The sequence below is a fragment of the Geotrypetes seraphini genome, chromosome 4 (genome assembly GCF_902459505.1).
Source record: "Geotrypetes seraphini chromosome 4, aGeoSer1.1, whole genome shotgun sequence".
In the NCBI taxonomy this organism is placed as follows: Eukaryota; Metazoa; Chordata; class Amphibia; order Gymnophiona; family Dermophiidae; genus Geotrypetes; species Geotrypetes seraphini.
Genome location: NC_047087.1, coordinates 34,794,639 through 34,808,560, shown reverse-complemented (window position 1 = coordinate 34,808,560; position 13,922 = coordinate 34,794,639). Strand labels below are relative to the sequence as shown.

The 13,922-nt window shown below is 46.2% G+C and overlaps 1 protein-coding gene across 1 annotated transcript in view; it reads left to right on the top strand.

Moving 5' to 3' along the window:
- TK2 (thymidine kinase 2) overlaps window positions 1-13,922 on the top strand; it is a 54,833-nt gene that overhangs the window by 27,980 nt on the left and 12,931 nt on the right. Inside the window, exons 7-8 of the mRNA XM_033943400.1 lie at window positions 2,825-2,913; window positions 6,688-6,767. Of these exons, the coding sequence (XP_033799291.1) occupies window positions 2,825-2,913; window positions 6,688-6,767 (169 nt within the window). The remainder of the gene's footprint in view (window positions 1-2,824; window positions 2,914-6,687; window positions 6,768-13,922) is intronic.

Genomic DNA, 13,922 nt, shown 5'->3' with positions numbered 1-13,922 from the left:
AGCAAAGGAAGTAAAACCCAGATGTCTCAATCCATCCTCCTTTTTTTAGAGCCATATGGTAACCCCCTTCCCCCCCTTACAGATACAATAGTTTTCAGAGGAGTAACTAGGGATGACTGCTAGTTATCTTCTCAGATACAGTTAGAAGCACGCGAGGGGTAGCTAGGGCTGATTGCAAGGTATTCTCCTTAGATACAGCTAGAATACTGTGGTGGATAGACGAGAGTGGTTTGAAAAGTTTGGTAAAAAAAACAAGTTACTTTTTAATATTTTCCTTGCACCCCTTTTAACGTTGGGACAATCCATTGGCTTTACAATGTTTGCTTATGCAGATGATGTGCAATTAATTCATCCAATAGATTTAAGCGACTTAACTGAAATAAATCTTATAAACAAAAAATTTGAAAAAATCAACTCTTGGTTAGACTTACACATGCTCTCTTTGAACATCAAAAAGTCTAAATTAATGATTTTTCCCAACAAAGAAGGACTTTCCCTTTTATCTCCCATTACATTTAAAACTCAATCTCTTCAAGTTGTCTTCTTTAAAATTACTAGGAATCACTTTCGATCGTAAACTCAATTATCATCTCCAGATCAGCACAGTTGTTGAGCGCTGTTTTCACCGGCTACGAATGATTAGATCCATCTCTAAAGTTTTAGAGCCTACTTCTCTGAATATCTTGGTCCACTCCCTTGTGATTTCCTGCATTGATTACTGTAATGCGCTCTGTAAGGGCATAACTAAAAAAGAAATAAGAAGACTCCAAATCATACGGAACACTGCAGTGAAGATCGTATTTAACGCAAATAAGTTTGACCATGTTACTCCCCTCCTTTATACAGCTCATTGGTTGCTGGTAGAACATAGAATCACATACAAAAGTCTTTTACTGACCTTTAAAACTAGACAAAATAGTCAACCAGAATTTATCAATAACCTTCTTATTTCCTATAGTTCTTTTGAGACTCTACGATCTTCTTCTAAAAATCTGCCATCTGTTCCATCAGCACAATGAGGTCTACCATTTTTTCTGTCAGCGTTCCATCTCTTTGGAATAATCTGTCTTTCCCCTTCTACTCTCTGTGGTCTGCACTGATGTTTTCAGGGGTGAGTTTTCAAAAGGGTTCTTCATGGGTAAATGAGTGTTACCTGCAAAGATAGCTCCTTTTTGAAACTGCCCTCTTCATCCTCCTGCCTGCCTGCCTGCCTCTGCAGGATAAGCACCTCTGTTACCAATATAGGGAAATGGGGAGAGACAATAAGGACGGTCCAGCAGGATTTATTTTTAACTCCCTGCATATATTTTCCAGAGGCTGAAAATTAGCATTGTAATGTGGATACTTTGCAGTTAACTAATTTTCAAGGGAAAATGATATGGGTCCTTTCTCATTAGGAGGTTTTACTTTGCATGTTTTTTTATGTTTTTAACTGCTGTGTGCTATTAAAGTCAAGTGGTATATCAAATTTTAATAAAAAACATTAAAAGCATTTGTTTAATTGCACGGGGTGTTGGAAAATTGTCCTTTAAACTGATACAGAATAGGTGTCTTACTATACTGCTGCCTCTATATTGGTAAGCTACCCTTGCGGGCCCATTAGTGTGGAAGATTCTCTGGCCAATTTTGAAACAGCGATTGATTCACTATCAAGTTTGCATGCAAATGATTTGCACGCAAACTCGCCGACTCAAATCGCTCAGTGAGCAACTGAGTTGGTGCAGAGCCCTGACAGTAGTGACAGGAGAAGCAGCCCTCTGTCACTGCTGTCAGAGCTTCTGCCGGGGTTGTTTTTTAATGAAAAAGCCCCCCCCCCACACACAACACCCCCTCACTCCTCGAACCAAAAAAATGGCAGGAGGAATACCCACTCCCTCCTGCAATCGCCTTCCCCTGAACTGATATGGTAGGAGGTATGCCCACTGCCTCCTGCCATCGGGTTGGGTCTATCGCCCCCCATACCTTTATTGGTAGTAGGAGCAGTGCTCAGTCCCTCCTGCTCCTCTGCCGGCCGCTGTCAGCAATGCAGGCCTTAGGCCCCACTCCAGTGCATCATGACTATTTTGCATGGGGTTTTACAAATTTGCATGGCCGGATTGGAAAATGGGTGCTCAAGGGGGAAAACACGCGGTGGGCCGTTTTGTGAAATTATGGACGATCGCTGCCTTTGGTGTCAGGTCAAAAGTGCGCCGGGACAAAGGCGCGAGCAGACAACTGAGTGCAGCGTGGAGGCGTGCGCTGAAGAAAAAGACTGTTTTTAGGGGCTATGATGGGGGGCGTGGGGGGGAACCCCCCCCACTTTACTTAATACAGATCGCGCCGGGGTTTGGGGGGTTGTAACCCCCCACATTTTACTGAAAACTTAACTTTTTCCCTGTTTTTAGGGAAAAAGTTACGTTTTCACTAAAATGTGGGGGGTTACAACCCCCCAAACCCCCCACAACGCCGCCGCAATATGTATTAAGTAAAGTGTGGGGGGGCTCCCCAACAAAACCCCCCGTCACAGCCCCTAAAAACAGTCTTTTTCTTCGGCGCGCACCTCTGTCTTGCGCTCAGTTGTCGGCGCGCACCTTTGTCTTACGCGTTACTGTCTATGAACCCTGACTTTAGTGAATCTGGGCCTAAGAGTACAGAGCTAGAAGCCCCCCACCAGCTTCTGACATTCTTCCCTTATGTCTGACCAATTGGGCTGAGATTCTCAAGAGCATCTCTTCCAATATTTTCACCTCTTCTAGACTGCAAACATAATTCTCCGGGGTACGATGAATGCTAAGCTGTGTAATACTTTCATGTCATGAATTGCATTCCCTGTTATCTGTTGTAGTGGGAATATGCCAGAAGTGGATTATGCAGTGCTGACGGAATGGTTTAACTGGATTGTGGAAAACATCGACATTTCTGTTGATTTAATAGGTAAAAGATTTGCTTTCGCTTGGCAATTAGCAGTTTTCCATACATGAATGATCCTCGGTAGCTTAAAAAAAAGGGGAAGGCATTTTACATGTTTAAGGTGTCGGTGTCTCTCAAACAAAATTTAAGGACATATTAAGTATGAAAATGAAAGTAACAGCAGCATTTCAGTTAAGAAGCTAAAAGCTAAATCTACCTTCCTGGATTTATCTTTTCATTTGGTTTGACTAATGGTGTTACTGAAACCCAGCACATGTTTAGAACCTGAAGACTGGATTAGCTTTTGAAAAGGTTTCATACGGTGAAGGCATTCTTTGTAAGATAGCTAAGTAGTTCTCTTTCACATGTTTCTCTTATGTTCATTCCTTCCCCATCTCCCCCCCCAGGCTAACTGAAATATTCATTGACAAATACTGGTGGCAGTTAGCTCGGTTAGTATGTTTGTTTGTGCCAGCATTATTGTAAATGTCTTAGTTCTTGGAATACAAGTGTGTTTGTACTGTAGGTATGTTACGCTGCAAACACACCTGAGAAGAGGCACCAGGAAGAGCTCTGGTCCAGAGTAGAGAGTTGCGCGGGGACAGAAATCCCACCCGTCCCTGCCAAAGTCCCACCCGTCCCAATGAGGAATCCCACCTGTCCCCTGAGGAATCCCTCCATCCCCACCCGTCCCCGCGAGGAATCCCCTCAGTCCCCATCCGTCCCCGCGAGGAATCCCTTCCGTCCCCGCCCATCCCTATAAACTTCTGAAATAGTTATTTCATTTAATTATGCTACTGAATTAAAGGCTCTGGTAGAAACCCATTTACAAATAAGCAAAAAGACTTTATTAATTTGGAAATATTAATTGGGAAGAATACATACTTTGTAAACAGGTTTCTACCAGAGCCTCTAATGTTTATAAATTTTTATCAACACAACTAATATACTACTTTATCCTGAAGCAAAAAAAAAGAAATAGAATATTTTTCCTACCTTTGTTGCCTGGTTTCTGCTTTCCTCATGTTCTCATTCAATTCTTTCCGTCCACTATCTCTCTTCTCTCTGCATCTTCCATTTGCTCTGTTACTGTGCCTCTCCCTTTCTCCCCCCTTCCAAATTGGTCTGGCACCCATCTTCTTCCCTCCGCTCCCCCCATAGTCTGGCATCTCTGTCTTCTAACCTGCCAGCGTCTTCTCCCCACTCTCTCTTCCCCATTTCCTTTCAGTGTCCTTCTCCCCCCATCTTCCCCATGTCCTGTCAGCATCCTTCTCCCCTTCTGTCTTCCACATGTGCTTTCAGTGTCCTTCTCCCCCCCGTCTTCCCCATGTCTTTTCAGCGTCCTTCTCCCCCCCCATCTTCCCCATGTGCTTTCAGCGTCCTTCTCCACCCCTTTGTCTTCCCCATGTCCTTTCAGCGTCCTTCTCCACCCCTTTGTCTTCCCCAGTGCTTTCAGCGTCCTTCTCCCCCCTCAGTTTTACCCATTTCCCTTAAGCATCTTTTCCTCTCCACTCCACCTTTCCTCCCTTTCCCTTTCTCTCTCCCTGCCCCTTACCTTCGTGGCGCTTCCTCGCCTGACCAACAACAGAACAGGCCCGGTCTGACAAACCTCCCTGCCCTGTAGCCACGAATCTAAATTAGCTTCTTACAGCAGCTGGAGTATTGAAGCTGCTGTAAGAAGGTAATTTAGATTTGCGGCTACAGGGCAGGGAGGTTTGTCGGACCGGGCCTGTTGTCGGTCGGTCAGGGGAAGCGCCACAAAGGTAAGGGGACCTGGCCGGCTGTGCACCCCCCTTAAGGCTGCACCCGGGGCGAACCGCCCTCCCCGCTCCCCCCCTTGGTATGCCACTGCCTTTCCCTACCTGCCCTGCCGCAGCACACAGCCGACCGGAAGTCTGACGTCGGAGGAAGGAAGGACTTTGCTTAAGCCCTCCCTCCGATGTCAGCGCTGACATCGTGGAAGACTTCCGATCGGCTGTGTGCTGCGGCAGGGCAGGTAGGGAGAAGACAAGCCTCGCGAGTACATCCAAACCCGCAGGAACCCCTCGACCCTAGGGGGCATCTCCACGGGATCCCCGCGACTCTAGGAAGCGTCCCCATGGGATCCCCCGTGACCCGAAGGGGGAACCCGCGGGATTCCCGTTGTCCCCGTTTTCATGCAGCTCTCTAGTCCAGAGATCTCCCAATCCCCACCAGGCATCTGCCTCTTTCAGCAGCTAGCTGTATGGCTCAGTTCAGCCCTGCTGAGCAGTCTTTCTTTTCCCCCTACACACTTTCAGAAATAGCAGAAAGGTGTGATGAGAGGAAATGAACCTTTGAATCAGCAGGCTTAGAGATTTCCTGGAGGGATGCATAGGGGAGCATTTTTAACTGCTACATCTCAGAATCATTCTGATTCAGATGCCGGCTGCTTCTCTCTCAGAAACTGTTCATCTGCGATTCATAACATTACCAATGGCACCTTCAGTAGAGGTTTGCGTGACCTGTGGCTGTTAGCATAGCCCGTTTTGCTCTTTGGTCTTGGTTTGTTTTATGCTTCCACTTCTCCCTTTTCTCCCTCTTCTTATTGCAGTTATGATGTGTCACCCCCTGAGATAAATTACCATTTCCTCATGTGCACTAAAAGGGTAGTGAATCCTTGGAGTTTTTCTTTATTTAGATATAGCAAAAAGAGTAGCCAAATCAGTGACACAAATTCAAGTGTGAATTAGACAAATAAGAGAGTACCATCAAGAGAATGAGAGCATAGGTGGGGTGGACCAAAAAGGTTTTTAGCTACTGAGTTAATATGGTTACTAGATAGCTGTTTCATTGACAGGGTCAGCAGTGAGTAAAGTGCAAATACTGAAGCTGCTGTTATTTCTACGTGCCTATTCTTTTCTTTATTCCTCAGTGAATCTCAACTGCTGTGCTTCCTTTGGCCTCTAAATCTAGGCCTTCTGAAAACTGCTGGTCTTTAGAATATAAGAACATATGCAATGCCATGCTGTGTGTGAAGCCCACCATCCTGTCTCCAGTAGTGGCCAGCTTGGTTGCAAGTACCCAGCAGATCCAAAAATAGATCTATTTCCCACAGTTATTTTAATTTTCAGGGCTGATCCATGCCCCTCTGAAGTTTATCTGGCTAGTAATTTTTTAAGAACCTTTCCTCCAGGAAATTGTCCATTTCTCTTTTGAATTCCACTGTTTCATGCTTAGGTAACAGATTCCATAGCTTTATTAAACTTTGCATGAAAAATAAAATTTTCTGGGGCAGATTCTCAAAACTAAACGTGCTCGCTAAACCGGTTCCAGCTGGTTTAGTATGCATGTATTTTAGTGGCAGATAACGGCTTACCGTGGTCTTTTCCAAGTTTTCTAGCATAAGAGGGGCCCTAAACAACCTGGGCCAATCAGAACCTCAGGCCCCTCCCTGGTGCATCCCAGGATGCACCGGGGAGGGGAAGGTCCACCATTTTGAAGAGGTGGGCCTGCTGGCCGGAGGGAGTAGACATTCCTCCAGCTGATCTTCTTCGATTTGAGGTTTGTTTGTTTTTTAATGCATTTATTCTGCGCATGTGCTGATCACTATCACCACAGTAGGCACATGCAAATTTAGCGAACCTTCACTACTATACGCCATGTGTGTTTTTTGGAGAATGACTCGCCTTTTTGAAACTTGTTACAATAATGGCTGCGACAGCGGCCCATTGTTTTTTAACGTGACATTTTGAGAATCTAGCCCTCTGTATTTTGTTTTCAATCTGCTGGTCATTGATTTCATATCATCTCCTCTTGTTTTGGTGGTGGTTTTGACAGTTTACTTACACACTTCTCCTGAGACCTGTTACAAGAGATTGAAGGAGCGGTGCAGAGAAGAGGAGAAGCTCATTCCAATGGTAAGGAAAACCCACATTTGCATACAGTTGGTTTGGCACAGGAGAATTCCCCAGCCTTTACTGTTTATTTTATCAAGCAGCATCACTTTTAATGTTGCATATCATATCCATAAATTTAAATCTGGATAGTCTGAAAAGTCCTTAGGCTTTTTTCCAGCCGGGAGAGAGCTAAATCACTTACCCATTACTTAATTTGCATGAAGAAGTGTACACCATATGCCAGTTCAAAGAAGCAATGAATAATTAACCACAGCACATGCAGATGCCATTGATAAAGGGGGTGCTGCTTTTTTTTTTTTTTTTTCCCCCTCCAAGGACGAGCAGGATGAAAAATATATTTTTACTGTTGGGTGATAGCATCAATGGAACCTAGCACATAGATGCTCTCTAGCAATATTAGAAGCTTCTGGAAGCACCTCATTGTGCAGGTTCTTGTCTTCCTCCCACCCCTTATGTTGAACCAGGTCAGTCTTCCACTGTAAACGTGCTCCCCTCATCTTGTATCTCTTTTTTTCCTAGTGGATATTCGCCATTTGTTTTTTTTTAGTAATCTGTTATTTTATAAGTTGCATGGGGCCAAAACAATCTCCCTTATTTTTTTTAGTTAGATATTCAGCATTTTAAAAAAAGTTTTCTTTATTTTCTATGCTCATCAGGCCCCCTTAGACCTTGAGCTTCCTGGTCAGGTCTCTCTTGACCGTTTAGCCTTGATTGTTCTTTTGGACATGTCTCTTAAAACTCCCAATGATTTTAAGAAGTGTACCAGGTGCAATAGGACATGTCCCTTATGAAAGCTCATAATTGGTGCCTGCAGTGCCTGGGGCATTCTCATAATCCCTCTTCTTGCAAATTCTGTTTATAGATGTTAAGAGGTGTTAGAAATCAAACGAAACGGTGTGGGAGAAATTTTGGTACTGAGAAGTCCAGTTCATCAATTTTGGCATTGGAGGAATAGGTTTTAATGGCTCCTGGGGCTGTATCAGCATTGAGGAGACATCCACTTGCTGTGACATTGAGGGTTGGCATCACGCATCCTCCGATCACACCATGGATAAGGAATGATTAGTCTTTGCCTTTGTTGGTGCCAAGGGACCTTAATGTTGGGCAGAGGCCGGTGTCGACTCCTGTAGGTAAGCCGGCTAAGAAGCCTTCCCCTACTGTCCTATGCCCGCCAGTCGAGCATGCAGTGAGCCAAGTCCTGCAGACTGAGCGCCGGCCTCGTAAACGCTCCGCTCCCATTGAAGTCACTGCCTCGTCATCGGCATCGACTTCACCAGAGCGTCGAGCGGCACCGAAGGTACCGAGCAAGAAAAAACCGGTACCGGTGCCATCGGGACCAACGTTGGATGAGCGCATTGCCTCTATCCTTCAGGTCCAGCTTAAGGAGCAACTCCAACACTTGCTCCCGGCTCTGTTGACTCCGAACCTTCCAGTATTGGTACCGACTGAGCCTTCGGTGCCGTCTGTCGATCAGCCTCTTTTATTGACATCGACTGTTTCGGCACCGCACAAATCTTTTTCCATGCCTGTTCTGTCAGCGGAACCGAAGCGGCGTGCTACCCCTACGGTTTCTGACCCGGTACCGTTCTCTGAACCCCGTACCGTACTGCATTCCCCAGGTACCGTCTCCACCCGTTCAGGTAAATCGGTACACAAGACTAAGCACACCGAAACATCTACTCCACTTTCCCAGGGCCGTTTCCAATCGGTACGGGACCCTGACTTGTGGGACGACTCAGATGATCCCCTCGGTATCGAGGAAGATTACACATCTGATGAGGATGATCCATCGGTGCAGGATACTGCTGCTAAGCCAGAGCACTCCTCCTTCACCAAATTTTTAAAGGAAATGTCAGACACCCTTTCTATTACATTGGAGTCTGACTCTAAAAAATCCAAGGCATTTCTGGATGCTTTGGATTTTGACCAACCTCCTAAAGAGTTTTTAAAGTTACCCCTCCATGACATCTTGAGGGAAACTTTTTATAAGAATCTGGAAACTCCTTTGACGATTCCAGGAGCCCCAAGAAAACTGGAATCTCTGTATAAAGTTATTCCAATCCCAGGATTTGACAAGCACCAACTTCCCCATGAATCTTTGTTGGTAGAGTCAACCCTGAAGAAATCTGCAGGAGCCAGTGTATATGCCTCTGTCCCTCCTGGCAGAGAAGGAAAGGCCATGGACAAATTTGGGAAACGCCTTTACCAAAATGCGATGCTGGCCAACCGTTCAGGTAATTACGCATTCCACTTCTCTTTTTACCTGAAGCATCTCATTCAACAGGTGACCTCTTTTCAAAAGTATATTCCGGACCGTAAGCTTCCTGCTTTTCAGCAATGTACCTCTAGTCTTTTGCAACTCAGGAAGTTTATGGTCCGTTCAATTTATGATACTTTTGAACTGACATCACGAGCTACTGCTATGTCTGTGGCAATGAGAAGGTTGGCATGGCTACGGGTCTCAGACCTGGATGTAAACCATCAGGACCGGCTTGCCAATGCGCCTTGCCTAGGGGATGAGCTGTTTGGGGAGTCCATGGATACCACCACACAAAAGCTCTCCGCCCATGAAACTAGGTGGGACACCTTGTTGAAAAACAAGAAAAAACCTCCGCCTCCTCGTCCATTCAGGCAACAATCCTCATATCAAAGGAGGTTTTCTGCTCGACCGGCTCAGCCTCATCCTCCTCAACCTCGCAGACAGCGTCAGCAGCAGCAACAGGCCCGTCAGCAACAACAGCCTACTGTAAAGCCGGCTCCTCAACCTAAGCCGACGCAGCCCTTTTGACTCTCTTCTCCAGGACATTGCCAGTCTTCCTCCCTCATGTCCTCTACCTCAGCCCATAGGAGGTCGACTACAAGTTTTTCTGTCTCGCTGGGAAGCAATCACCTCCGACCAGTGGGTACTTGCTATCATCGCCCACGGCTACTCCCTAAACTTTCAGACTCCTCCACCTTTAAGTCTGCCAAAAGAGTCTGCTTCCAACAAGGCTCAATCCCTCCTCCTCGCTCAGGAGGTTCAATCCCTCCTTCTTCTCAATGCCATCAAACCAGTTCCTCTAGACCAGCAAGGCCTGGGATTTTATTCCCGGTACTTTCTTGTACCCAAAAAGACCGGAGATCTCAGACCAATATTAGATCTCAGGGATCTCAACAAATGTCTGGTCAAGGAGAAGTTCAAGATGTTATCTCTTGCCACCCTATACCCTCTTCTCTCTCAGGAAGACTGGCTATGTTCCCTCGATCTCAAGGAGGCGTATACTCACATTCCGATTCATCTGATGTCCAGACAATATCTTCGCTTCCTTGTCAACCAACATCATTACCAATACAAGGTGTTACCCTTCGGCCTAGCCTCCTCTCCCAGGGTATTCACCAAATGTCTGATTGTGGTCGCAGCTTATCTCCGCTCCCACAACTTTCAAGTCTTCCCTTATCTGGACGACTGGCTCATCAAGGCTCCTTCTCCTCAGGCCGTTCACATAGCCACCAATCAGACCTTTCACTTCCTTCGACTGTTGGGGTTCGAAATCAATCTACCCAAGTCGCACCTCATTCCAACTCAGCGACTTCAATTCATTGGAGCCATTCTGGATACTATTCGAATGAGGGCGTTTCTTCCTCCAAACCGCCTTCACACCGTCCTTCATCTCTGTCAGCAGGTGTTCCAGCAAACTTCCATCTCTGCAAATCACATGATGGTGCTCTTGGGTCACATGGCCTCCACAGTACATGTCACACCCTTCGCACGTCTCCATCTGCGTACTCCTCAATGGACCTTAGCGACCCAGTGGTCCCAAGCGACGGATCCTTGTTCACAACTCATATCTGTGACCTCGTCTCTTCGACAGTCGCTTCTTTGGTGGTTGACATCCTCAAATCTATCCAGAGGTCTGCTGTTCCATCTACCTCCTCATCAACTGGTCATCACCACGGATTCCTCCCCCTATGCATGGGGAGCTCACTTGAACGAGTTCCAAACTCAGGGGTTTTGGACCAACCAGGAAAAGAAACACCACATCAATTTCCTGGAACTCAGAGCGATGTTTTACGCCCTCAAAGCTTTTCAACATCTTCTCTTTCCTCAGGTACTACTCATTTGCACAGACAACCAAGTTGCAATGTACTACATCAACAAACAGGGAGGAACGGGATCCCGTCCCCTGTGTCAAGAAGCTCAAAAGATTTGGACCTGGGCGACTGCTCGTCACCTATTCCTGAAGGCAGTCTACATCCAAGGGGAACAGAATTGCTTAGCAGACAATCTCAGCAGAATTCTTCAACCTCACGAATGGACTCTCGACCCCTCAACTCTCCAGTCCATTTTTTCTCAATGGGGCACACCTCAAGTGGATCTCTTTGCAGCTCCCCACAACCATCAACTGCCCCTGTTTTGCTCCAGACTTTACTCTCCTCACCGTCTGGAACCCGATGCATTTCTCCTGGATTGGACCAATCTCTTCCTTTATGCATTCCCTCCTCTTCCGCTCATGCTGCGCACATTATTCAAGCTCAAGAGGGAACAAGCCACCATGATTCTCATCGCTCCACGGTGGCCCAGGCAGCATTGGTTCTCCCTTCTGCTTCAACTCAGTTCCAGGGAACCCATACCTCTTCCTCTGTTTCCTTCACTACTTACACAGCATCAGCAAACGCTACTTCATCCCAGCTTACAGTCTCTGCACCTGACAGCTTGGTATCTCTCGGGCTGACTTCGCCTCACTCTCTCCTGTCTCAGCCTGTCCGTTCTATTATTGATGCCTCCAGGAAACCGTCTACCCTTCATTGTTACCAACAAAAGTGGTCTCGGTTTTCTTCCTGGTGCCTGTTACATCACCATAATCCCATGTCTACAGCAGTGGGACTGGTGTTGGACTATCTTTTGTCCTTATCTGACTCTGGTCTTAAATCCTCTTCGATAAGAGTTCACCTTAGTGCTATTGCAGCTTTTCATGCGCCGATTCATGGAAAACCCCTCTCAGCTCATCCCTTAGTTTCAAGGTTCATGAAGGGCCTTTTCAATGTGAAGCCACCTCTTAAGGCCCCTCCTGTTGTGTGGGATCTTAATGTGGTTCTTTCTGCGTTAATGAAGTCTCCTTTCGAACCTTTGGCCACAACGCATTTTAAATTTCTAACTTGGAAAGTGGTCTTTCTGATAGCTCTCACTTCTGCCAGGAGGGTCAGTGAGCTCCATGCACTGGTGGCTGATCCACCTTTCACTGTTTTTCACCATGATAAGGTCGTCCTCCGTACACATCCAAAATTCCTTCCTAAGGTTGTGTTTGAGTTTCACCTTAACCAATCCATCGTTCTACTTGTTTTTTTCCCAAAGCCTCATTCTAATCCAGGTGAACAGGCTTTGCATACCTTGGATTGTAAACGTGCTCTGGCTTACTATCTTGATCGCACCAAACCTCACAGATCATCTCCTCAACTGTTTTTGTCCTTTGATCCTAACAAGTTGGGTCATCCTGTATCTAAACGCACTCTGTCCAATTGGCTTGCTGCTTGCGTTTCATTCTGTTATGCTCAGTCGGGCCTGACACTGGAAGGTTCTGTCACGGGCCACAAAATTAGAGCTATGGCAGCGTCTGTAGCTTTCCTCCGTTCCACTCCTATTGAGGAAATCTGCAAGGCTGCTACTTGGTCCTCAGTTCATACTTTTACATCTCACTATTGTCTGGATGCATTCTCCAGACGGGATGGACACTTCGGCCAATCTGTTTTACAAAATTTGTTTTCCTAATGGCCAACCTTCCCTCCATCCCTCTTTTTGTTAGCTTGGAGGTCACCCATCAGTCAAGAATATGCTGCCTGCTTGTCCTGGGATAAAGCACAGTTACTTACCGTAACAGGTGTTATCCAGGGACAGCAGGCAGATATTCTTGCGTCCCACCCTCCTCCCCGGGTTGGCTTCTTAGCTGGCTTATCCTAACTGGGGACCGCGCGCCTCTGTCGGGCGGGAAGGCACTCGCGCACGCGCGGTGCGGCCTAGCTAGAACTTTCTAAAGTTCTTAGAGTGCAATCACTCTAAAATTGTCCGTACTGGGGCTCCGTCGGTGCCGTCACCCATCAGTCAAGAATATCTGCCTGCTGTCCCTGGATAACACCTGTTACGGTAAGTAACTGTGCTTTTTGGACTATTCTTAGACGTTTGATGGTATTTTTATAGGATCCCAGGTAAATGATGTTGCAGTAGTCTAATATGCTTAATACCAGAGATTGAACGAGTAGTCGGAAGGCTAGGTGGTCGAAGTAATGTTTGATGGTGCGCAGTTTCCAGAGGGTGCAGAAACATTTTTTCACCTGGGCGCTGATGATCTTCTTTAATGAAAAGGTGGAAGAGGTCATGGACCTCATCAAAAAATGTTCTGATACAATCAAACCAGGCTTACTCCTAGCTTAGTCTCCATGTCCAGGAGATATAGTGGCAAAGGACAAAGGAGAATCTACTACTCAAAGGTATAGGTATTCTCCACCTTCTCAACCACTCCAGAACAACCAGAAGTCTTGCAGAGATCCCAGAAGTCTAAGCAGGATCCCCAGTGAAAGCAAGGGACAAGCTTTTGACTGGTTCCAGGAGAGCATAGTTGCAATCCCAGTAACTGTCACTGATGACTTTCCAAGGTGGCCTCTTGCAACTTCAGACTGGCGGATTCTCAAAATAGTCTGGACTGGTTACACTCTACAATTGGAAGCTGTCCCTCCAAATTGCCCTCCAAGAGCATCACAGTTAAGCTCTTAACAGCAGGAATTTCTTACAAAGAAACTCTTCCCTCTTACAGGCCAGTGTGGTTGAACCCGTTCTGCCATGGACAAGAGGGCTGGGATTTTATTCCAAAAATTTCTTAGTTCCCAAAAAATGGGGGATTTCATGCCATCCTCGACCTAAGGGCCCTGAACAAATATCTGGCAAAGCAGTTCAGCATGGTTTCTCTGGGTGGCCTGCTCCCCATGATTCAGGACAAAGACTGGCTATGCTCTCTGGACTTAAAGGATACATATACCCACATACAGATACATCCCAGTCATAGGATGTATTTCAGATTTGAGTAATAGTGAAACACCACATCCAGTGACTAGAATCCAAATGGTAGTACACAGTAGCACCTAGAGCCTTCACCAAGAATCTAGCAATAGTCACAGCATTGCTAT